Source organism: Amblyraja radiata, chromosome 14 (assembly GCF_010909765.2).
Source record: "Amblyraja radiata isolate CabotCenter1 chromosome 14, sAmbRad1.1.pri, whole genome shotgun sequence".
Lineage (NCBI taxonomy): Eukaryota > Metazoa > Chordata > Chondrichthyes > Rajiformes > Rajidae > Amblyraja > Amblyraja radiata.
In genome coordinates this window covers 18,566,110-18,593,094 of record NC_045969.1, presented here as the reverse complement: position 1 = coordinate 18,593,094, position 26,985 = coordinate 18,566,110, and the positions used below count along the sequence as shown (strand labels likewise).

General features: G+C 40.9%; 1 protein-coding gene across 7 annotated transcripts in view; it reads left to right on the top strand.

Annotated features, from left to right (window-relative positions):
- The window catches only part of senp7 (SUMO specific peptidase 7), an 86,461-nt gene that overhangs the window by 29,523 nt on the left and 29,953 nt on the right, over positions 1–26,985 (top strand). For 4 of the 7 annotated variants that reach the window (XM_033032695.1, XM_033032692.1, XM_033032693.1 and 1 more), the window contains 9 exons: positions 2,010–2,225; positions 5,939–6,054; positions 8,603–8,793; positions 9,082–9,445; positions 14,708–14,898; positions 16,197–16,355; positions 19,446–19,479; positions 24,095–24,262; positions 24,695–24,966. In XM_033032695.1, coding sequence (XP_032888586.1) covers positions 2,010–2,225; positions 5,939–6,054; positions 8,603–8,793; positions 9,082–9,445; positions 14,708–14,898; positions 16,197–16,355; positions 19,446–19,479; positions 24,095–24,262; positions 24,695–24,966 — 1,711 coding nt within the window. The remainder of the gene's footprint in view (positions 1–2,009; positions 2,226–5,938; positions 6,055–8,602; positions 8,794–9,081; positions 9,446–14,707; positions 14,899–16,196; positions 16,356–19,445; positions 19,480–24,094; positions 24,263–24,694; positions 24,967–26,985) is intronic. The other 3 variants (XM_033032694.1, XM_033032696.1, XM_033032697.1) reach the window with 3 other exon arrangements.

Below are 26,985 nucleotides of genomic sequence, written 5' to 3'. Positions count from 1 at the left end.
TCAAGTCGCTGGTAGATAATGTGGTCAAATAGGCTTTTGGCACATTGGCCTCCATCAGTCAGAGTATTGAGTATAGAAGTTGAGATGTTATGTTGCAGCTATATAAGCCGTTGATGAGACAGCATTTAGTGTATTATGTTCAGTTCTGGGCACCATGTTATAGGAAAGATGTTGTCAAGCTGGAAAGGGTACTGAGAAGATTTACGAGGATGTTGCCAGGACTAGAGGGTCTGTGCTACAGGGAGAGTTTGAGCAGGCTGGGACTCTATTCCTTAGAACACAAGAGGATGGGTGATCTTGTAGAAGTGTATAAAATCGTGAGAGGAATAGATTGGTTAGATGCACAGTCTCTTGCCAGAGTAGGGGAATCAAGGATCAGATGACATCAGTTTAAGGTGAAAGAGAAAAGATTTAATAGGAATCTGAGTGGTAACCTTTTCACACAAAGGGTGGTAGGTGTATGGAACAAGCTGCCAGAGAATGTAGTTGTGGCTGGGACTATCCCAACATTGAAGAAAGTTAGACGGGTACATGGATAGGACAGGTTTGGACGGATACATACCAAAAGCAGGCAGGTGGGACTAGTGTAGCTGGAACATGTTGGCCGGTGTGGGCAAGGTGGGTCGAAGGGCCTGTTTCCATGCTGTATAACTCTATGGCTCTATTTTATGTTTGTATTGGCAAGTAATGACTCTTGACCACTTAGTTAATCTTTTAATTACAGTTTACCAGCTGTATAATGTTATGATAATTTGTTTTATTTTACATCTTTATATATGGTATGTTTGGCTTAAGGTTATTTAGCTTAATGTCGTTTTTATCCTTTATTTATTCAAGCTCTTATAGCCCTTCCATACAGTAAACCCTCGTTATTCAGTTTCTTGTTAAAGCCCTTCTATGAGAAGGACGACAAAGTCTCGTATTTATAAAACGTTTGAAAATAATATGATTTGAATAAAGCCTGCATTTGATTCTGGCATCGTGAGGTTTTAGTAAAAATTGAAGGGAATAGGGAATCAGAAGTTGTAGCGAGTAGAATGGGGGAGGGCATCACTGGCTGGATCCCACAAAATAAATGAAGATGCTTATGGTTCTTGGAGGTCAATCATCTTGAACATAAGGCATCATTGCCTAGGTCCATGAACCTTCATCATTAACTTACCGTTCATTATAAGATTGTTCCTGGGGGTTTATGATTACTATTTGGAACCCTATACTGCATATTTGCATATGTCCATGGACTGGATTCGGGCATGGACTGGATTTGTGGAAAGAGACATTTATGCCACACAAGTGTCGACTATTCACCATCTGTACATCGTAAATCCGATCATCTTCCCAAAATGTTCAATGGTCGTACTGGCCATGTAATCCAAAGTTAACATCTTTGAATCATTATTAACCAGAAATTTAATCTGACCAGACTATTGTGGCTCAAAAAAACAGATCAGATATCAGATGCTCCGCTTCGCTGGATTCAGGAATGTCTTTTCACTATCTACAAGGAGTGAATAAAGGAAAACTGCATTGAGTATTCTCTTCTGGCCTTGATGAATGTCACAACAACAGTTGTCTAAAAAATGTGCATCATCCAGGACAAACATCTGACATCCTAACCTCCACCTTAAATGGTCACCTTCTCCACCACTGCAGTTCCAGTGTCCAATTCTCCACTTGTAATGCAACTGACCAAAAAACGCATCAGTTACACCTTTTATAGTGCAATTAGAGCTGACCACAAATGCTGGCCTTCCTTGTGATACTCATTCTGTATGCAAGCTAAAATAAAATGGATAGATAGTCCATAACTGCAGAAAGCATTAAGCCCAACCAGAAAGAAGCGAATTGAACCGAACTGTACAAAATCTAATAATTGCATCTCCATGAAAAGTCCTAACCTTTTAGTGTATTCAAACTTTTGATTTCCCCACCTATCTTCATTTTACTTTGGCAGTGCTTTCACTAATACATTTTCTGAAAGAAATGTGTTTGTTACACTTTGCTTACAGCAGGGAACCCAGAATTATACTCAGAGATGTGCTGACGACAGATTCAGGACGACAACATTTGATGCATCTAAAAAAAGGAGACTGTAGCAATGCCGAAAATACTGACACTTCACATGCAAAGTATCACACATCAGCAACCAGTGAGCAAACAGATACCTGTCATGAGGAAATCAAAACATCTCACCATGATAGTCAATCCAACATTTTATTCAGCAGGTGGGTTCACGAGGTTTGCATCTACCAGCTGCAGAGTGCACAAATGCTGTGGCATCTGTTTGGTTTCTTCCTGAAGTCATCAAAAACTTATTTATGCACTGGGGTTGTGCAAGTTGCCACAGGAACATGATGATTGTAGGAAAGTAGCTGTTCCTGAACCTGGTGGTGTGACCTCAAGCTCCTATAATGAAAGCAATGAGAAGAGAACATGGCCCGGATGGTGGGGATCCTTGCTGATAGATGCCATTTTCGTGGGGCAATGACTTATGTAGATGAGTTCAGTGACTTTTGTCGATACGTTCAGCATTAGGGAGGACTGTGCCCATAATGGACCAGGCTGAGTCCACCATTCTGCAGCCCATTACCTTTCTGTGTGTTGGAATAGCCATACCAAGCTGGATAAATGGCAGGATAAATTTTCATTGTAATCAATGATACTTTCTACAGTGTATCCGTAGAAGTTTACTAAAGTACTCAGTGATATGTCATATTTCTTTAAACATCAAGGGAAGTAGAGCCGCTGGCCTGTCTTTTTCATGTATGTGCTGGGCCCAGGACAGGTATCTGAGATGTTAATACCCGTGATTTTGGAGCTGCTAACTCACCAACCCACCGATGAAAACTATTATATAATAGAATAAATATATATATGAAACAATCATTTTCCATTTATTTTTGGTTGTTTTCCATATCATTTAACATTGGGAGTGTGGGTGAGGGGGGAAATCAATGTTATAATCCAGATGAATGCATTGATGCTGTAGACACAGACTGTGACCACTAGATGGGGAGGCTGCACTCTGTCTTGACTCCTTTGAAACTGGGAAATGCCGCTCAAAATGTTATGCTGTTTACACCAGCATTCCTGGTGAAAACAAATTCCTCCACCAAAAGAGACATCATAGGATTGACTAGTTTGGTTTAGTTTAGTTTATTGTCACGTGCACCGAGGTGCAGTGAAAAGCTTTTGATGCGTGCTAACCAGTCAGTGGAAAGACAAGGCATGATTACAATTAAGCCATTCACAGTGTACAAATACATGATGAAAGGAATAACGTTTAGTGCAAGATAATGCCAGTAAAGTCTGTAAAGTTAAAGACTTTGGTTCTACTCTTTACCACCAAGAATATTTGTGTCTTAAAATCGCACAAGGTCCAAGGTCCCTGAGATGTGGGCACATCTATTTGAAAATCCCGCAGTGCTGCACGTACTTCACTTCCTCTGTGGATGTTCTCAGTAGCACCTTGTGTAAACTGTCTGCCGACAGATGATCCGAATAGTTTGCTGCTCTGATTAATGGCTCCAAATGTGTCCTTGGAGTTATATCATTGACTTGCTCTGTAGCAGCCACATGCAGCATCCTCTCGAGAGGTCTCGACTCAAAAATGCAATTGTCCATTTCCCTCCACTGGTATTACCTGGCCCGCTGAATTTCTGCAGCACTTTGCTTTTTCCTCAAGATTCCAGCATCTGCAATCTCTTCTGTCTCCATCAGTAATAATATTAAATTGGCTCCAGGGTTGTCAACTGTTCCATGTTACATTGATGGAAATGAAAAATAGGGTATAGAAACAAATTATAGAAACAAATTCCATTGAAAGATCCGTACATAATTCATCCAAACATATTTACATATTTGCAGTTATTACATTCATACCTTGCTCAATTTGGTTATACATAAAACAGGTCACCTAAGAACTTTGCCACTTGTGGAAGTGTCTTAGCATGTTTGCCAGGGTTAGCTACAGTGCTATGCCTTCCAAGGACTGTTTCTGACTGAAGCCTTATTATGTCTTGTTACCCTTCCGATTATCGGGTGCAGAGGCTCGGATCCCTGTAATGAGGCAGGCAAATCCAGATGGGAAGGAATCCCGAGTGCCGCACATGTTACTAATTTCTGTGATCCCTTCCTACCTGTTTTCCAAAATAAAACATTTTTTTTTAGTCTAGAATCTCACAAACACTAACTCCTTTCCCCTTCTAAAATCTACTCTATATGAAAATTGTGACCTAATTTCCCAATTAATCTTTTTCCCTTTCTCTATGAGAGCTAATATAAAGATGCTGATCAATATGTAGTCATTTTAGCTGCTGTATCTTTTTAATTGAAGAACAAATTTCTTATTAATATTCAGATTTTCCTAAAGATTTCCTATCAAAGTAGTTGTCTAGTCAGATCAGTTTCTTTTGTTTTGGAGAATATATATTTCATTCAGCCTTGTATTTTTTGCTGATTATGCTCCTTTTGGGCACCCTTGCCTTGCTAAAATATTATACAGATGACCCCATATTACGGTAAGTCGGATAATGGAAATTCGCCCTCACAAAATTTTCAGAGCACCAGCCAAAAATTTTATATACTAAATAGAATTCACGCTGATGGAATTCATTGCCAGAAATGTATTTTCCTACTGCCGTTTCTTGACGCACTTGCAGATGATGCGGCTATGCATGAAAGAAAATTCTGATATTGACGATTATCCAATCCTCCTTTACATGGGGATCACTTGTACAGTTTTCCCCAGTCAACAAAGTAGTCGGGTTCTTAAAGAATCCTGCATCATATGCAAATTCATTAAATGGGAGATACAGCAACATTCTTAACAGTGTGGTCAATAATAATTTAAAAAAATCAGATGTCAATCCCAGTAGGGATGCAGTAAATCAAAAAAACATATTTGTTATGACAAGCTGAAACATCCAAGTTGAAACTTGCAAGTCTTTCATGCTGTGGCCAAGTTGCCAAATAAGGAGGGCAGGTGTTCAAGATTTTTTTTTGGTCCTACTTTAAGTGACGTGCTTATTTCACAGGCCTCTTCCCATTAGTATGTAAAAAAGACTGTTAAACGTTACTGTCAGTTTAACCATAGTCCTTCCAAGTTTGCAACCAAGTTTTTTTTACTATATTAAATGTAAACGTTTAAAGTATTTTCATTTTATTTCCCACAGTCTATATGCCAGGTGCATAGTCAGCAGAGGTTTATTGTTCTTATAATTAATGCAATTCTTTTTCCCTTGATTATTGTTTTCATCCCCAGCCAAACCCTTTTTGTTATTTTAATCTGCTGTGTAACTATGTAAACCTTTATGCAAATTTAACAAATATTATAAAGACATGATACAATATGGTTCACACTGTATATCAAGCACTTCATAAGCCAGCTAATATCTCACATTATTTATCTAAAGTAGAAACAAATTGTTATTTTGATATTTTTTCATTGTTACATGATTTAAAAATATATATATTCAAGATAGTGTAATTACACTTGGCGTGCAGTGGCACAGTTGGTAATGCTGCAGCCTCACAATGCCAGAGACCCAGGTTCAATTCCGACCTCCAGCACTGTCTGTGGAGATTGCACCTTCTCCCTGTGACCCCATGGATTTCCTCTGGGATCCCCTCTCATCCCAAAGATGTGGGGCTTGCAGGTAAATTGACCTCTAAATTGCCTGTAGTGTATAGGGAGTGGACGAGAAAGTGGAATAATATAGAAGTAGTGTGAATGGGTAGTCGATGGTCGGTGTGGACTCAGTGGGTCGTAGGGCCTGTTTCCATACTGTATCTCTAAACCAAAGTACCGGAACCTATGTTCTGCAGTTAGATGATACTTAGGGGAAAAAGGTCATCACTTTTATTGGAGGGTTTCCATTACGTAGCACTCAGGATTTTGCTCAAATTTACTTATTGCATGGAGTTTGATCATTTTCAGTGGGGGGCAAACCGAGAGGAAATTAGAATGTCGCATCCGGATGCAGAATGAAAATTCAGTCAGACCAAAGGAAGATGATAGTTCATCACTGAGAATTTCAGAGAAAGAAATCAAAGGTGCGTGGAATTGTATTGTCTATTATGTTAATGTGCTATTATATTCATATTAAATACCATTAGAAACATTTACAACCACCACAGACATAATCTCATCCACCATGAGAAAAGTCTGAACATCAAACATTAATTTGTCTCAACCTCAAATTCAACTTTTTGATTTGCCAGTTATCTGACAATTTTGATCACATAATTTACTAGTTTCTGAAATGATGATTGGTTAGAATGAAGGTATTGCAAATATTTGTCACTGGAGTTGAACATCTTTATTTACAGATCAACCATGATTGAATGGCAGTGTAGACTCGATGGGCTGAATGAGCCTTCTGCTCCTATAACTTATGAACACAGTTGCAATCTGTGCCACCTCATCATCTGCAAGGAAATGTCTGTTATTCCAATTGTGATTGAAAGGCATGAGTTTGATTGACCTGTCCGACCACTTTTCCCTTGTTTTTCTGTTCCTTGAGCCCGATAATTGCATGGTTGTATATGCCTCAGCCAATTTTCTGTTCTAATCAATTGTTAATTTTGTTAATTTAGCTCTGGTGTCAGAAGGCTATTCTAAGTGACTCTGTGCCCTAATCCTACCATTGGCCCATTTCAGAAACACATCAGACTGCGGATGCAAAAATCTGAAGATTCCCGACCCAAAATACCTTCTGTCAATTTCCCTCCACAGATGCTACAGGGCATGCTGATTGCCTTATTATTGCAACCAAGTAGTTTGCAGACCTATAATAGTGATCAATTTTGCCTCTTCCCTATATGCTCTCATAAATTTAATTGAAATAAGTTACAATAACCAGGTTAACATAAATGATAAAGAGCAAGAATGGACTTTGGACGATTCCTGTTTTTTATGACATGTGCTGAAACAGCTTATTATGTGATGTTCCAATTGAGCTTATCCTGTCATGCTCATCCTGTTATGGTTCCAGTTAAATCTCGGGCACATTTGCAATTTTTACTGAGGCGAATGTGCAAGAAGAAATCTTTTAACATGAAAATTATTTTTGCAAAATAATTACCCTGCAGAATATGTAGGAAGGAACTGCAGATGCTGGTTTACACCGAAGATAGACACAAAATGCTGGAGTAACTCAGGGGGTCAGGCGGTATCTCTGGAGAAAAGGAATAGGTGATCTTTCGGTTCGAGACCACCTTCAGACTATTATTTTTAAATTGACATTATGATAAAGCACAATCATTCACACTCCTGTGTACGTTTGGGAAAATAGTACATTTAAGCTATTTTCTCATGACTTCATACATAATGCACAAAACCTCTTTTTGGCACCAACAGATTTGGAATTTTGTTTCTCAACACAGTACAGGTAAGCTTCAGATCCAACATTATCTGTAATATTAGGGTGCCCAGACTTGTAAATAGCTTTTAACTGCCTATTATCCCAGGATTATTCTACAATACTAATGGAAGATCTAACTGCCTTTGTGACTTATTTTAAGAGAGCAATCTTGATGATTGATTTTTGGCAAACCTTCACCACGTTCTCAAGAGCATGTTATAGTCTGGTACAATCTGCTACTTTTAAATGCTTAAAACCACGAGAAAGATGACAATACACTGTCATTTTCTAAATTAATTCCAAACACAAATCCCAGTAGTGAAGATGGAATAACTTGCGAAACTTTGATGCCATCCGGCACTATGTTTTATTTAACGTTACTCAACTTCCAGAAAGTTGGTTGCTGTCAGTGTCAATGTTTTCACCAGCAATACTTTTTATCATCATTTGCAGAGATGTCTAATTCCTCATCAATCCTCCGAGAGGTGTTCTGATAAGGAATTGACCTTGCTGTTCAGACCCTACTCCAGATCCAAAGCAACTGAAAGGACTGGGAGGGAACTTGCCTTTGCGGTGTCACAGTGGTGCTGCAGTAGAGTTGCTGCTTTACAGCACCAGAGACCCAGGTTCGAGTACGGTGCTGTCTGTAAGGAGTCGGTATGCATCGGCCTGCACGGGCTTGGTGGACCGAAGGACCTGTTTCCACGCTGTATCTCGAAAGCTGACCCTGCTCTGCAATGTTTGTGGAAAAATACCTCAACCAAAACATTTTGTCCACTAACTCCCATGTGTTGTCCTTTCCACTACTAATCCAGCAACCCTTCTAATGCTTTCTTCTTTACAGTCATTCTTTTGGCAAACTTATGTTAGGAAATAATGGAGATCCAATGAACAGAGTTGGTAAGATGCTGAGAACAGAAGTTTATACACTTGTTTATACATATTGCATTTCACCATCCCAGGATGTCCAGAAGCGGTGCAGCTGTTGATGGATTTTTGAAGTGTAAAATAGGAAGCTTAGCAACATATTTGTCACAAGATCCCACAAGCAGCAATGTGATATTGACCAGATTTTGAATTTTATTTGTAATTTTAAAGTTGAGAAAACCATGACGATATCTATAGGACTAATGCAGTTTACTGATTTCAGAATTTGAATTATACAGTTGAAATTTAGCACAGTGAAGTTATGTGAAAATGGCACATGAAATGAAGTGTTTTTTTGTTTCTTGCCCCAGGCATATGCAGGATAAAGCTTACAGAAAAAGGAGACCAGCTGTATGAACATATAAAAATAAATGAAAGCCAGTGCAAAGTAAATGTTCAGAAAGACCCTGTGACGGATTCACCTCTTCCAAGCCCCAAGAAAAAAAGATTATGCACTGATCTTCAGGATCATCCTCTCAGAGGAGAGGTTGCATGTTCTCAGGTTGGTCACACATTTCAGCAGTCATTTACAAGACTTTTTTAAAATGATATGGAACCATGTAGTTCTCGTTGAATAACTTGTTTAAATAACTTGGAATTAAGGAAATTTAACTCCATTCGGAGTATTAGTTTTAGTAAACTGGCAGCACTGGGTATTGTTGGATAAACTTTTCTCATTGTTTCATAGATTAATTAAATGTTTAGTGTATGATGGATGCACAGTTTAGATAGGCAAAATGTTAATGGATATTTCTCGTTTAAGCTAAAAATATCTTTATTTTTCCGGAAGGATGGTGAGGATTCGCTGAAGAAGATGCTTAAATGTCTAACATGCGAAGAGCAGACTCAAAATTGTAATTGCTTTAGCAATAATACAGAAGACAAGGATCCACTTATGGAGATCACCCAAACTGAATCTGGTCTGCAGCAAGAGACTTTTTCCCCATTGAATACAAAGCAACAAAGCCCCAATCACAGGAACCAAGAATCTGTTAATAATAACCCTTCATCCCCTGATGGTGATATTAATTGGAAAGTATCCCAGTGTCCTCCAGTACCAAATGGACAGAAATCTGAAACATTATGTCTGAATTTGCCTTTATTGAAGCCTCAGATGAAGCCCTTAAAACCAGCGGTTGTTGCAAGCGAACCAAGTGAGTATTATATTGTGGTGGGTGATGTTTCAGAAGGTATAACGAAGGTAACCTTGTTGAGTCCTCACTGATTGATTGATGCAAGACTGACAAGATGGTAAAACAAGACTTTAAGGAAATGTTTAAAATTTGTCAAGTCTTTGGCCTACTGAGATTTTGAAAGGTACTTTTTGTGCAGCAAACAATATGCACTGCAATTGGCTGGATTTGGCTTGTAAATGGCTGTGGTTCTGAACAGAGCTGCCATGATTTACATGTTTAAATCCCAGCAAGTCCTGGACTTCTGCGTTTGTAATAGTTAATGCTGTATCTATTGATAGAGTCCAGAGGTGGATCTCAAACTTGCTGAGGTTCCCCAAATGGTGAACCTGAGTTTGGATCCCACACCAGTTAGACCTGGCTCAGGATCCACAGCCCCTTGGATTTCAATGGGAAATGTAGGGCTATAAAGAAAAATGCAAAAGGGAAGGTAAGCTCTTTAATTATCCCAGTCTTGTGTCATGTTGTTAGTTTAAACAAAAAGTACTGGATCACATGTTTCATTTTAATAGGTTTTAAATGTATCTGAATGTTGGAGACTCTTGGAGATATTTAAAACCATCACACATTTTGTTGTGTGGAATTTGCATTTGTATTGTAGTCACGTTGCTGAAAGGTGTATCTAGTTTTATTCAAATACTTACAGTGCCCTCCATAATGTTTGGGACAAGACCCATCATTTATTTATTTGCCTCTGTACTCCACAATTTGAGATTTGTAATAGAAAAAAATCACATGTGGTTAAAGTGCACATTGTCAGATTTAAATAAAGGGTATTTTTAAACATTTTGGTTTCACCATGTAAAAATTACAACAGTGTTTATACGTAGCCCTCCACCATTCCAGGAAACCATAATGTTTGTGACCCAGCAATGTCATGTAAATGAAAGTAGTCATGTTTAGTATTTGGTTGCATATCCATTGCATGCGATGACTGCTTGAAGTCTGCGATTCATGAACATCACCAGTTGCTGGGTGTCTTCTCTGGTGATGCCCTGCCAGACCTGTATTGCAGCCATTTTTAGCTTATGCTTGTTTTGGGGACTAGTCCCCGTCACTTTTCTCTTCAGCATATAAAAGGCATGCTCAATTGGGTTCAGATTGGCTGGTTGACTTGGTCACTCAAGATTTGACCATTTTTTAGCTTTGAAACTCCTTTGTTGCTTTAGCAGTATGTTTGTGATCATTGTCTAGCTGTAGAATGAACTGCCGGCCAATGAGTTTTGAGGCATTTGTTTGAACTTGAGCAGATAAGATGTGTCTATTCACTTCAGAATTTATTATGCTACTACCATCAGCAGTTGTATCATCAATGAAGATAAGTGAGCCAGTACGTTTAGCCCATGCCCAGGCCATAACACCCCCACGGAGATGAGGTGGTATGCTTTGAATCTTGGGCAGTTCCTTCTCTCCTCCATACTTTGCTCTTGCCATCACTCTGATATGTTAATCTTCATCTCATCTGTCCACAAGACCTTTTTCCAGAACTGTGGTTGCTCTTTTAAGTACTTCTTGGCAAACTGTAACCCGGCCGTCCTGTTTTTGCGGCGAACCAGCGGTTTGCATCTTGCAGTGTAGCCTCTGTATTTCTCTTCATGAAGTCTTCTGCACAGTGGTCATTGACAAATCCACACCTGACTCCTGAAGAGTGTTTCTGATCTGTCAAACAGGTGTTTGGGGACTTTTCTTTATTATAGAGTGTAGGAGTCATTAAGCTTGTCAATATATTATAGTCATGTCTAACATTTTTAATATTTTAGTCTTTCTCTGTCTGTATTTTTGTAGGTTGAGCTGTATTTTAGAAGTTTTAGTTTTGTGTCGGAGTATGAGGGGAAATAGTTTTCTACTATGATCACGACACGCATGTTACGAGACGACATACCCTTGGAAGATGTAGATTTTATGTGACTTGGATTATATGAAGTGAATAGAGCAGCGATTAAGAACGGAAAGTTATGAGTTATTTCTTTGTTTTGTATTATTTCAATAAATGACTAATTAATCAAGAAACGACATCTGGAAGATTAATCTTTGCTGTCTTATGTATGTCGTGAGTGCATTAGGCTATATCTTCAAATCATCTCTGATAATTAATAGCTATCGAAATTGGATTTTGAGAACTTTGTAAAAACTGCCATTATATCAGCTGTGGGGGTCTTCCTTGGCCTGCCAGCCCCATTGTGATTCGTAAGCTCACCAGTGCTCTCTTTCTTCTTAATGATGTTTCAAACAGTTGATTTTGGTAAGCCTAAGGTTTGGCTGATGTCTCTAACAGTTTTATTATTGTTTCTCAGTCTCATAATGGCTTCTTTGACTTTCATTGGCACAACTTTGGTCCTCGTGTTGATAAACAGCAATAAAAGTTTCCAAATGTGATGGAAAGACTGGAGGAAAGACTAGGTGCTGAGAGCTCTCTTATACCTGCATTAAGGAGGCAATTAAACACACCTGAGCAAGTACAAATGCCTGCGAAGCCATGCGTCTGAAATATGGTGCCCTGAAATGGGGGGGGGGGGGGGGGGGGGGGGGGGGAACAATGTATAACACAGCTGTAATTTCTACATGGTGAAACCTGGATCTACTGGTCTTGGGTGCTGTGAGGCGACAACTCTACCAGCTGCGCCATTGTGCCGTCCTAATTTGCCCTCTTTCCAAGATAGTTAATGGAACTTTGGAGAGGGAATGATATTCAGCGGAAAGACAATACACGATTACAATCGAGCCATCCACGGCCACTGCACCAGCCCCTCCAACCGCTCCTGGGCCTCAGTGGAACAAAGCCCCGCACTCTGTTTTTAAACCTACCGCCCGGACGCTGCACCAGCCGCTCCAACCGCTCCTGGGCCAGTCGGAGGAAAGGCCCCAACCTCAAACATTACATGTCCATTCCCTCCACAGATGCTGCCTGCCCTACTGATTTCTTCCAGCACTTTGTATTTTGTTCTGGGGTTCGGCATCTGCAGTTCCTTTTGCATTCCCTGCACTCCCCCCTTAATTAAGGTAAGGGGGGAGTATGAGTGCTGCGAGCCTGGATTGACACCTGGAAGTATGATGTTGTGGCGATTAGTGAAACATGGTTGCAGGATGGCTGTGATTGGAAACTAAATATTCCAGGATTTTGTTGCTTCAGGTGTGATAGAATTGGAGGGGCAACGGGTGGAGGTGTTGCATCAGGGAAGATATTACAGCAGTCCAGGAGTTTAATGCTGATAAGTGTGAGGTGCTACATCTTGGTAGGACAAATCAAAATAGGACGTACATGGTAAATGGTAGCGAATTGAGGAATGCAGTAGAACAGAAGGATCTAGGAATAACTGTGCATAGTTCCCTGAAGTGGAATCTCATATGATTGGAAGGGCTGAGATGGCCTGTTTCCGTGCTGTAATTCTTATATGGTTATATGGAAACCAAAATGTATAAAATGGCCTTTAATAAAATCTGACAATGTGCACTTTAACCACGATAGTCCAGTCCATGTCTGACCCATGTCTGACCCATTTTGTCCATGTTCACCCTGCTGCATCTGAATTGTTGGTCACCATGGCAATGCCTCAATTTTTCACTTCACCAATTATGTAATATCTTGGTACTAACATATTGGTACAGAGCTAATCAGATGTAGAGATGCACTAACAGTTCCTGACAGTTCATACAAAGAACTCATTCCCTGAGCGAGTCTCATGACCAGGCCTATTTTAACAAGAGTAAAATAGAATGAGAATATATGAATATTAAATTTAACCCCAACAAAGTTTTTTGCAGAAACAAGGAACTGCGGATGCTGGTTTACACAACAGGACACAAAGTGCTGGAGTACCTCAGAGCGTCACACGGATAGGTGACATTTCGGGTCGTGATCTTTCTTCAGACTGATGTGTGAATAAGGGTCCCAACTAGAAATGTCACCCATCCACATTCTCCAGAGATGCTGCCTTACCCGCTGAGTTACTCCAGCACTTTGTGGCATTTGAAGATTAGTTAATTATGGACAGCACTGCGGCTGCTACCTCACAGCGTCAGGGACCTGGGTTTGACACTGACTTTGAGTGCTGTGTGTGTGGAGATTGCACGTTCTCCCTCTAACCGCATGAGTTTCATCTGGGTATTCTAGTTTCCACCCACATCTCAAGGACGTGCAGGTTTTTAGGTTAATTGTCTTTTGTAAATTGCCCTTAGTGTGCAGGGTGTGGATGGGAAAGTGGGATAACATAGAACAAGTGTGTGACTGGGGCTGAAGGCTCTGTTCCCATACTGTATCTTTCAATAAATCAATCAATCAATCAATATAATTTGTTGCTGAAGCATGTTAACATATTTAAAATTGTCCATGGTCTCCCATATGGTTAATTATCAGTATCTAGTAGATATGAATTAGCTGTATGCTTTGTACAATATTTTAGGTATCTTGCAATAACGATTTGGTATTGAATATTGTGTGGGCTTTTCTTCTCTAAAGATAAGGTCAAATGCAGATATGTTAATGTAGTGTTGATTTTCAAGTCTGGGTTTAGGATTATAATGAGATCTTTCAACACATCCCCAAGAAATATTTAAAATATTGAGGTGTATTCTGCTTGCACTAATAACACTATGTATCTTGCCAACTAATCGCCAATCCACTTGTCAATGAAACAAACAGGTTTCAAGGATTTAGCCAATGAAGAAAGAACACTTCAACAATATAAAACCGGTATAAATTTAAAAAAAAAATTAAAACAACAATAAATCAATGGTAAAACCACAATAAACCAGTGAGCCTCATGCCTTTATTTCTGCACAGCGGGCATCCCTTAACAGTGGCCTGCCTAGTGAACTCAAGGGTCCTGGGATCCCAGCCGAAGGAGAAATCCAGTGCGCTCTCTTGCAGCTTGCACTTATATAATTAATAAGCCTGCACTTGTTTCCTTATTTACTAACCACAAATGCCAACTACATTTGGAAAACAAAAGCTAGCCTCTCTCACACAGGAGTAAAGGTATTTACTGCAGTGGGCCCCATGCTAGTCCAAATCACATGTTCATAAACTAGTTGCACTCATCCCACAATGTTACTACAGGTTTTGCAGCTACAGGCTCCCTTGCCTGGGAGCTTTTGGCTGACAACTCCCAATTCAGTTACAGATATGTTTTAACTATTGCATTACACCACATTGGAGAAAGGCATTAGTCCTCTCAAATATTAGAATTAACCCATCTGATTGTGTTTTCTCACATTGTATCTCAGTTGTGCTTTCCAGTGATGATGAAGATGGAGAAAAGGTGCAACCTGGTGTCCAGTGCACCACATTAACTCCAGAGACTAAACGTTTACATCTGGGGAGTAAGCTGCTGCCAACTGACAACTGCAAAAGAGAAGCTGAGACTCAGTCGGCAAAGCGGGTGACAGAGAATGTAAAACCATATGCAATCGGGCAGGTAAGCATTATCAGATTATCCAGCAATCCTTTGATTTCCTTTTTAAAATGTTTTGATTGTTCCAATATTACTGCAGAAAATGACTTTGGTTCATTGACATGTCATAAGTGTGAAACTTAAGGAATAATATATTTAATCTCATTTTCACCAGTCATTTATTATAGTTCTACTGTGGATCTTTTTTTCATCAATGGTTTAATTGGTGCTGTAAAACCTGCACAGGAGCTTACCCTCTTGTATACAATTCATTGCTTCTAAGTATTGTTTTCAGTTATAAATCTGTGTTATGTAAATGTAAACAACATAACTATTGCGCCTCGGGCAAAATACAAAGGGATGGGGTAATTTGGTGGGTCAGACAGCATCTGTGGAGGGAATGGACAGATAACGTTTCCAGTTGGGACTCCTTCAGACCGAGTTACTACAGCAATGTGTTTTGCTCAAGGTCCCGATGTTCCTTGCTTCTTATAAGCATTATATTCTGAATTTAAAAAGAGATTTTGTGTACCATGGGAGTGGATTAATTAAAGGTTCATGTTTGCTGTCAATGTCCTTCACCAGCAGTAAATTTCAGAATAAGAAATTCTACACAGTTGAGGTCTCCTCTGTGAGAAGCAAAACACACTAGAGTTTTAGGTCAAAGACCTTTTGTCAATCATGGGGAGGAGATAAAGTAAGCTAGTTAAGCTTCAGAGCAGATGGGGCAGGGTTACATCTCTGTTATGGTATAATTGTTTCACTGTGGAGATAAGCTGTGAACAAGGTTTAAAAGGTAAAGACACAATATTGCAGATGTTGGAATCTTGAGCAAATCACAAAATGCCGGCAGAACTCAGCGAGTCAGGTAGCACCTCGGGAGAGAATGGGCTGGCAACGTTTCAAGTCAGGACCACTCTTTGGAATCTGTCTCGCCATCTCCATCACAATGAACAGATTGTGTACAAGTCTTAAGGTAATTTTGTTCTTACATTTGGAGACTGGTCTGTACATATACCAATGCATGCATCTAAGCATATTTGGCCAGAGTAATGTGACGTTTTATTGATGTAATCCATATTTTTTTTAAATTAAAGAGTGTTTATCACCCCTAGTAGGCAAATGGTTTGGACATTGTCTTTCAGCAGATGCTTTCATAACTGGGCTGTAGCACACCCCTTTTGGAAATTATTGCCAATCACTGAATTGCAGGCAAAGCCAGCAGAAATCAGCAACTTTAGTAATATAAAAATAAATTATGTTGATTTCTTAACTGAAATACTTATTCTTGCATATCTCTGAATTTGATTACTTCTGTTCAGGATGCAGGTGAAACAAATGAGAAGAATAAGTTAGCCGATGCAATGCAAAGTACAGAAGATTCTTTGGAAACTAGCACGATGACAAAAGCAACATTGGATCTTGCTTTGACGGCCGTACACATGGGAGAAATTGAAGGAAATGATCGTGGTTCTGTAATGGTATGTTGTTTTATGTGGGATTGGATTGTCCAAAGTTGGAGAGGGTGAAATAAGCATATTCGCCAAAGTTTTGTATTGTCGGTTGCATTTCTCATGGCAAATCAATGGTATTTATTTATTTATTATTGTCATGTGCACTGAGATACAGTGGAAAAAACTTTGTTTGCATGCTATCCAGTCAAATCATATTCTATAAGTGAATACAATCAAGCCATTTACAAGTACAACAGATAGTGCAAAGACAAAAATAACCTGCAGGATATAGTGCAAATGTTATTGTTTAAAGATACAGCGAAGGTGCAGGTTAAAAAAGAAATGCACTGTAACAATGACATAGGTTGGAAGATCAGGGCTACACCCTAGCTTATAAGAGGACTGTTCAGTAGTCTGATAATAGCGGGGAAGAAGTTGTTCCTGAATCATGTGGTTCGTGCTTTCGAGTTTTGTATCGATTACCTGATGGAGAAGAGGGAATGACTGCACGGAAAATGGTCTATGATTATGTTGGCTGCTTTTCCGTGGCAACATGATGCGTCGAAAGGAGTCGGTTGGAGGTGCTGGATCTGATTTGTGTGATCGACTGGGCTGCATCCACAGCTCTCTACAGTTTCTTGTGGTCTTTGGCAGAGCTATTGCCAGACCAAGTTGTGTTACATTTAATAGGATGTTTTCAGTGGTGCATGTGTAGAAATTAATAAGAGTCGTTGGAGACAATGCCAAACTTCCTTCATCTTCTGTTGGTGAGCTTTCTTGACCATTGCTTCAATGTGGTGGGTATATATAAATTGTTGGTGATATTTTTACCTGGGAACATAAGGAAAGTCTGGGGAAGGGTCTGTAGGAAAGCTTGGGTCAAGGGCTAGCCAAGAGTTGCGTTGTGTGATCTTTGGAGAAAGGAGATTATTAGTTGTTGTTAAATGTTTGTGGGTTGCAGTTCCTTATTCATTGATGGTGAGTGAGATTTGTTAATTAGGGTTATGGTGGATTTGGTCAGTGTCTGAAATCATTTGTTAGTGGGTGTGAGCAAGGTTGTTGGGGGATCTGATAGTCAGATGGGGTAAGCCTGAGGATGCTTTGAAAGGGACCTACACGAATGGGATCTGGTCATGGAGGCACCTTTTATAATATGGGATCTGGTCATGGAGGCACCTTTTTAAGTTGCTTGGACACAGACAAAAGGAAGGACACAGGTATATGAGTTGTCTGTTGGTCATTTGTGCCTGATTAACGACTGTGACAATGATGTACAAATGCAGGATAATAGTAATTTGAAATGACTATGCATCTCCTGGTTCCACTGCACATTCTTGTATCGAATGCATATAGGACATGGAAGAAAAATCACAGAATACATGTATTAAGTCCCCAATTTTTCTGTATTTTGTATTTTATTTTTAGACATGCTTTTTTAAAATAGAAAATAAACACTATTACATAAAATATTGATCCAGGATTCAGGATTTAAATATTTATGACGTAGCTGATTTTTATAAACAAGCATTAAACTAATTTCACTGTCATGCTTTATTGAATTTTGAGCCACTAATTACTATTCTAAATCAATTTACCCAATTTAATAGCAACTATTGCACACTGCGCCTACAAATATTAGACTGGAAATCTCACTGGTTGACTTAATAGATTATGGACATTGGATTAAATTGTAAAATGTATACAGGTGCACAACCTTTTATCCGAAAGCCTTGGGACCAGACACTTCTCGGATTTTGGAATTTTTCGGATTTCCGAATGGAAGATTTTTAGCGTAGTTTAGGTAGGTAGCGCGGGCGGCTTGAAAAGTCTGGAGCAGCTGCCTCCTCCCCGGAGACCGGGGAATCATTGCTTAAATGTTAGTCAGTTAGTTTGGAGGGATTTTATGTGGGGGGGGGGGGGGTGAAGGGGGAAACTTTAATTCTTAGTCCCCTACCTGGTCGGAGAGGCGGGGAGCGGGCAATGCCTTACCGGGTCGCCGTGCAGTAAGCTCCGGAGCGCTGTGGCCGGCGACTCCCAACATCGCGGAGCTGGGGGCATGCCGGCGTCCGGCCGCGGGCGGCGCCGGTTGGAGCTCCGACCCCGGCAACTCTACCCCTGGCTGCGCGGCGCTCTAAATCCAGCGCCGCCCGCGGCCGGACGCCCGCAGCCCCAGCTCCGCGATGTTGGGAGTCGGTGGCGTCGCAGCACTGGGATACCAGCAGGGAGCGGGCAATGCCTTACCGGGTCGCCGTGCGGTAAGCTCCGGAGCGCTGTGGCCGCCGACACACAACATCGCGGAGCTGGGGCTGCGGGCGTCCGGCCGCAGACGGCGCTGGATTTAGAGCGCCGCGAAGCCAGGGGTAGAGTTGCCGGGGTCGGAGCTCCAACCGGCGCCACCCACGGCCAGACGCCCGCATGCCCCCAGCTCCGCGATGTTGGGAGTCGGCGGCCACAGCGCTCCGGAGCTTACTGCACGGCGACCCGGTAAGGCATTGCCCGCTCCCCGCCTCTCCGACCAGGTAGGGGACTAAGAATTAAAATTTCCCCCTTCACCCCCCCCCCCCCCCCTCCCCCCTCCCCCCTCCCCCCCCCCCCCCCCTCCCTTCACATAAAAGCCCTCCAAACTAACATTTAAGCAATGATTTACAGATGTTTAAGTGTCTCCCCGGTCTCTGGGGAGGAGGCAGCCACTACAGTAGTACAGACCTGGGTTGACCGTGGGTCGTTTCGGGTCAAGTTTGGCGCCAAACGCGAGCTTTGGTGTGCAGACGACATCTTGGAAAAAATGTCCGGTTTTCGGAGCTTTTCGGTTTCCGGAACTCTGGATAAAAGGTTGTGCGCCTGTATTCCAAAAAAAAACTAGCTGAAACCCATGTTGAAATAAAAAATCACACATTTTGCTGCAGAGCAGTGGCTCTTTACATAAGATAGTTTTCAGGGGTGGGCTTGTCAATGTTTTTAAGCTGTCAATCATGTTTTGTGCCAAGTTTGAATATCTGCAATTAGGTGCAAATATTTTAGGTAAAAACAAGCTTTAGCATTTAGGAATTGGTTCTAAATGTTATTTTCAAAAATATTTTCACAATTTTTAATAGGTTTTTGTTCTTTTTCTTGCAGTTTGGACCTGACAAAATTGTAATAACTTTAACAGGTAAAATAATTTGAATAAAATACAGTGCACTTTTCTTGCCAAGTTTTCTGTTTGGTTCCTTTTTCTAAAAATCTAATTATTTGGATGCGTTATTTCCTTAACAAGTCTGAATTAATAATTCTTGATTAATTTGTACTCCTCTAGATACAGATTTATGTTGGCAGTAAGATTTTATTCCCATGCTTTGCTCACCACTGAAGTTGTACAGACATGGCAACAATTATTTACAGTCTTCCAGTTCTTCAGCACTGTGCTTGTAACCAGAGAGGACCAGCAAAATGATAGGCAAAATTTCCAAAATGTCATGCCTTGCTATTTCCTTAGGACAATTTATTTGCACCTGGCACTTTATCCACTTTTACTGGTTAGATTCCTTTATTTTCTTTGTTAATGTCCATTTCAATGAAAGTGCACTCAAAAGTATTTACTTAGAACTCTAAATGTCTTCTGACATTTTTAAAACAAGGTTGAAATTCCCTTTATTACTATCTCGTTACTTTAAATCTCATAAAAATGCTGACCTTTTTTCTTCCATCTCTCATATAGTATCTTTGGGAGGGGGAGGGTCTGTAGTGAACCTCTAATATTATGAGTGCACCTTTATTTTTATCTATGTCTCCACCCCCCCACTCGCTCGCTCGCTCATTATGTTCCCTTTCTCCTCCCCACAGGTTAGCTATTTTAGTAATGGCCCCAACATCTTCAATATGTTTCTCAGTTCATTATCTTACTTTTCCGAGACTCGTTGGATTATAAACATTGTCACCTTTGGTTTCCTTTCTTCAGACTTTCATTTAATCATGTTATTTTTGCATTATATAACCATGCTTTCATATTTTCTTTCATCTTTCCTCTGTTTGGGGTTCCATAGAGAACCATTTTTTATTTTTGTTATTTATTTATTTTCCATTCCACCCCCTCCTTCCCTCACAGCTGCTTTCTATTTTTTATCAGTTTTTTTGGCCTTTTCATTGTTTTGAAATTGCATGTCCTTTGCATCACAAACATTATTTTGCCTTCCAGTCTTGTGTAGTAAACTCTTTTGAATCTATTTTTCCTGTTTCCCTTGTCAACCTACTGTCAGGTTCCATCTACAATGCCCTCCATAATGTTGGGACAAACACCCATCATTTATTTATCTGCCTCTGTACTCCACAATTTGAGATTTGTAATAAAAATAATCACATGTGGTTAAAGTGCACATTGTCAGATTTTAATAAAGGCCATTTATTAAGAAATAAAAATACCCTTTAATAAAATCTGACAATGTGCACTTTAATCACATGTGATTTTTTTCTATTACAAATCTCAAATTGTGGAGTACAGAGGCAAAACATTAATGATGGGTCTTTGTCCCAAACATTATGGAAGGCACTGTATATGCCAAGCTGCTTTAAACTCTACACTGTGGCATAGCACTATTCTCTACAAGGGTATTGATCCTGGTCCTGTTTGAAATGCAACCCTCCTGGCTTGTATTGATCTTGTCCCCTGGTGTCTCAGGAATCTAAAATTCTTCCTTCGTAATCTAATTCGTCATAAATTCATAAGCCTTTTCTTTAGCTAGATAGAATCGTACAGCATGGAAACAAGCCCTTCGGCCCAACTTACCCACACCAATCACCATGTCCCATCTACACTACTCCCAGCTGCCGAATTTGGCCAACATCCCTCTAAACCCATCCTATCCATATGCATGTCTAAATGTTTCGTAAACGTTGCGATAGTACCTGCCTCAACTACTTACCCCTACAGCTCGTTGCGTGAAAACATTTTGTGTGAAAAGGTTACTCCTCAGGTTCATATTAAATCTTTTCCCCCTCATCTTAAACCTCTGTACTCTGGTTCTTGATTCCTCTACACTGGGCAAGAGAGTCTGTGCGTTTATCCAATCTATTCCTCTTGATTTTGTGCACCTCGATAAGATGATCTCTCATCCTGCGCTGCAAGGAATAGAGTCCTAGGCTTCTCAACCTCTCTCTATAGATCAATCCCTAGATTCCTGGCAACAACTTTGTGAATCTTCTATACACCCTTTCCAGCTTGACGACATCTTTCCTATAACATGGTGCCCAGAACTGAACACAGTTGTCTAAATGCGGCCTCACCAACGTCTTATATTACTGCAATATGACCTCCCAATTTCTATACTAAATACTGATGGCCAGTACATCCTTTTTGACCACCCTATGTACCAGTGATGCCACTTTCAAGGAACTATGTACCTGCACTCTTGGATCCCTCTCCTATACAACATTCCCCAGAGCCGTATCATTCACTGTGTAGGTCCTGCTCATGTTAGACTTCCCAAAATGTAACACCTCACATTTCTCTATTAAATTTCATCAACCATACCTTGAGTGGGGACATCGTCGAGTATGTCTGCCATGCCTGCAGCTGTTTGTCCTTGCACCCTTTTTTTAATTTTTAGTGTGTTAAAAGTTCTTGTTTCGGAGGTCTAGTCTTTTTATGTGGGGGGTGGGGGGGGAAGGAGGAAACTGTATTTCTCAGTCCCTGCCTGGTCGGCGATGCGGCTTTCCTCCAGGGGGGGAATGAAGAGAGAGAGCAAGGGCTACCTGAAGTTAGAGAAGTCAACGTTCATACAGCTGGGGTGTAAACTACCCAAGCAAAATATGAGATGCTGTTCCTCCAATTTGCGCTGGGCGTCACTCTGGCAATGGAGGAGGCCCAGGACAGAAAGGTCAGATTGGGAATGGGAGGGGGAGTTGAAGTGCTGGGCCACCGTGAGATCAGCTTGGTTAAGTCAGACAGAGCGGAGGTGTTCAGCGAAACGATCGCCGAGCCTGCGCTTGGTCTTGCCGATGTAGAGAAGTTGACACCTGGAACAGCGGATGCAGTAGATGAGGTTGGAGGAGGTGCAAGTGAACCTCTGCCTCACCTGGAAAGACTGTTTGGGTCCTTGGATGGAGTCGAGGGGGAAGGTAAAGAGACAGGTGTTGCATCTCCTACGGTTGCTGGGGAAAGTACCTGGGGAGGGGGTGGTTTGGGTGGGAAGGGACGAGTTGACCAGGGAGGGAACGGTCTCTGCGGAAAGCAGAAACGGGTGGAGATGGGAAGATATTGCCCGTAGTGGGATCCCTTTGGAGGTGGCGAAAATGTTGGAGGATTTTATGTTGCATGCGATGGCTGATGGGGTGGAAGGTGTGGACAAGGGGGACTCTGTCCTTGTTACGAGAGGGGGAGTGAAAGTGGAGCTGGGGGATATCAAGGAGACCCTAGTGAGAGCCTCATCTATAATGGACGAGGGTAAAGAATTAGGACATTTCCAAGGCCCTGGTATGAAAAACCTTGTCCTGGGCGCAGATGCGGCGTAGATGGAGGAATTGGGAGTAGGGCAGGGGTTGGCAACCTATGGCCCCCAGCCCGAATCCGGCCCGTAACCCGAAATCATCCGGCCCGCAGGCGTTTTTTTTTTCCCCTCAATCATCTGGTCCGCAGACTTCCGTCATCTCCGGTACCTGGAATGTTTAAGAAAGAACTGCAGATGCTGGAAAAATTGAAGTTAGAAAAAAATGCTGGAATGAGTTTCTCCAGCACTTTTTTTCTACTTCCGGTACCTGGAAGGTGATTTGGCTGTACCGCGTCCTGTGCAAAGTCGCTGGCATGGCTGTGCACCTTCTGTGTCTGGGCTTCACTGTCGGGATCGGGGTTGTCAGTAGGCCGGGGACGAGTGAGTATGATATTTGAGCTCAGTGAGCTCATTGAGCTCAGGTGGCATCCTCGAATGGGCAGGATCTATGTGAACACATAATTTGATGCCTGCCATCCAGGGCGGGATGGGGGCGGGATCCATGTGTACACATGATGGATGTGGCCCGCCATCTGCTCACAGACATTTGTCCTGGCCCCTTGGCAGAAAAGGTTGCCGACCCTTGGAGTAGGGGATAATCTTTACAAGAAGAAGGATGGGAAGAACTGTAGTCAAGATAGCTATGGGAGTCAGTAGGTTTGTAGTAGATGTTGGTCAATAGTCTGTTTCCTGTGATGGAGACGGTGAGATCTAGAAATGATATGGAGATGTCGGGATGGTCCATGTGAATTTGAATGCAGGATGGGAATTAGTGGTGAAGTTGATGAAGTCAGTGAGTTCTGCATGGGTGCAGGAGGTAGCACCAATCAGTCGTCAACGTGACAGGGGTAGAGTTCGGGGATATGGCCAGTGTACGCCTGGAACAGGGATTGTTTGACGCACCTGACAAAGAGGCAGGCATATCTAAGGCCCATGCGTGTGCCCATAGCTACGCCTTGGTAGTGGGAGGAAGTGGGAGGAGTCAAAGTTGTTGAGGGGCTTTGGTGTGATGCTTTGCAGACCAGATGCTACCACCACTGTGCCCGCACCCTTCCTGTACTACGTCCTCGAGCGATCAATGTTGTTTACATTTTGTAACTAAGTGACAAGGTATAGATGGGAAGCAAGCAGCATAGTCCAATCAAAAACTCTTCCTTGGGAGCATATTACCAGGCAGCAATCTACTTGAAATGTTTAACGTAAATTGTTTAACTTTTGGAGCATTGGAATTCTATATTGTCAGCCAAGTTTCCAATGGTCATTTAATTTATTACAAAGTATTAAGCATTGTTTGTTTTCAAACAGATTTCCATACATTACAGCTGGATATTTCGCACTTGAAGAAATATAGTTTGTGGGAGAGACTGTCTGACTCGATCTTTGAGAATCACTCGGTTATTTTCCTTTGGTTTGCTGCAGATTACATAGATGAAATCAACAAACAGTTGAAAGTAGTTCCCCCAAAACAGGAATGTAAGTGCAATTTAACCATTCTTTTAGGATTTGTTTTTTTAATGTTATACTTTATTCTTGGTTTTAAATCTATGGCCGTCGAGCTTTTTGGAAATGAGAAAATATACTGGTCTGCTGTTGTGCCACCAAAATCAGGTTGGAAGCTTGGCCAGTGAGCGAGAATTTCCCAAGTTTGTTTCTGAGGCAGTCAATGTGTTTGGAACTTATTCCAGTACCCATCTGTCCAAGCCCATCAGAAATTAATTTTATGCCTTTACCCCCCACACCCAAAAATGATTCTGGCAAATTGTAGGAAAATCAGAACTATTTACACCCATTTGTATCTCTCTTAAAATTGCACTTAATGCTTATTTGTAAAGAAGTCAACTAACGAGGAATGTGATTTTAACGAGGAATATTTTCTGCACTTCACAACAGTTGTTTTCTTTGCAGATAAATGCAGTGAATATATCTTCATTCAGCTTTCCAAACCTTTACAAGCTCCAGAAACGGCAATATTGAAGAAAATTATGACTCTTATTGGTGCAAGGAATGAAGTTGCAGACTTGTGTGAAATTATGTCATTGGAAGAGACTTATCAGTTATTGGTTAAGCTTGATTCAGAGCGGAGCTCCTTCATATCATCCTGCTGCAAAACTCTACCGCAACAAATGGACGCTATCGCAGGATCACCTACATTATCGCAGGATCACCAGATTTCACAGGTGACTTTGTAGATTAAGATGGATCCAATGCAACTATTGTAAGTGCATAAAACAAAAGATTCCTCTGAAATCCTAGAGAGTATCCCAGATTGCTGAGGCTTTAAATCCAGTAAATCCACAAATTTTAATTTGAAAGTTTAAGGATTAAAAAAAAAAGTTTTATAGTTTTGAAAATGCTAATGCAGTTACTGTTAATCGAGACTGGCTATGTATATTAAGTTTATTCTTTTGGTTGTACATTATGCACCAAATGCCAAAATTAATTGTGCCGAGATTTAGAATCAATATACAAACACAAGCCCACTTTGATGACTTGTGGGTTCCTGATTCTCCTGTGGCACTGGACTCCTCATGAAATCTAGCCGCATACTACGTATTTCTAAAGATTTCCTTGCATTTGCTGTGGGAACTGTGAGTCCACTAATTTGACATGGGGAGGAAATGCTAAGAGAGATCATTGAAAATTGACTGATATTCACAAACATTTAAACTTAAATATTAATTTACCACAATAAAAAAAACAAACAGATTATAACTTGGGGGTAAAAGAAGAATTCAAGAAACCACTTAAAATAATTAGATTTTTTACTCCCCCCCCCCCCCCCCCCTAAAAATTAGGTGTTTTTTTGCCGTTGCGCTACTTCCTCTCCATTCAAATTAACAAGACCTCAGAGAAAATCTGTAGAAGTTGGTGCTTTTCTACTAGATTCCATGAGGAATCTAACATGCGCACCTACTCAGAAAATTGCAGGTCTTTGCCAAGCGCAAAGTTGGGGCCTCTGCAAATGCACATGTATTTCAAGTTTATGCGCTATTACTTAGGCAAAAGGCCGGCATTTCATTGTTAAATCAAAAAAAGATTTTTGATCAGGCAGAGGGGAAAGTTTAATGGAGATGTGCTGGGCAAGTTTTTTACATCAAGTGTTGGAGACCGGGAACCCACTTCCAGGGGTGGAGGTGGAGGCAGATACGATAGTGGTGTATAAGAGGCTTTTAGTTAAGCACATGGAAGAATAGAGGGATTATGGATCATATACAGGCAAATGAGATCAGTTTAACTAGGCATCATGTTCGGCACAAACATTGTGGGCCAAAGGGCTCGTTCCTGTGCTGCACTGTTCTATGTTCATCCACAGCTAATAAATGAAATGGAGTCCAAATGGTCCAGTAAATAGCTTCCCAAAATTGGTTGTATATAGCTCAAGAATGACATAAGAGTTCTTGTTGGAAGGATGCGGGTCCTATAAAATTGTGCTGTCTTACTTGTATGCAGCATGCAGGGAGAATCTTGTTAGAGGCTTCAATGGAGGATTGTTACATGGCTTAATCAGGGTGAGGATGGATGTATGTGGACGAGAAGGTAATAATAGTTCTTTCAACCATGTTATTTGAGGTACTGAGGTAGTAAACCTGGGTGCAGGAATGCACTAATGAAACATTTAGGAGCCTATGGTGCAGTAAAATTGATTGTTCTTTATTGGCGTGCGTTTGAAGTGAATTTGATATTTTATCAACTATTATTCAAGAGTGAAATAGTTAAGAGCAGGAAGAAACATAAGAAGGTATTTAAAAGGATACAAAATTGTGCAGCTGCAGTGTAAATACATGGATGATGTGATGTTGGCAGACATCTGCGTGTTTCACTCAACCACAATATCAAAAACTGCTCATAAAAGAGTTATTGCTGGATTTAATTCGTAACAATTGAGGATAAAAGGATGGTCAATTTGGAAAGTGCAACCCTGGTGCAGCAGAGAATCAAATTCATATTATGCTAAGGATCAGTGGGTTGCAGCTTTGGAATTCAGCTCTGCTTTATGCTGCTTTGTACTTTGAAAGGTCTATTGGCACTGAACAATAACATTCCTCCCTTCCTGCAGATTTCAAGTGTTGATTCTACAGGTATATTAAGAATAAAAGGGTGGCTGGGGAATGAATAGGACCCTAGATCAGCATGGGTATCTTTGTGTGGAGTATAAGAGGTGGGGAGACATTGATTGAATACTTCTCAGTGTTTTT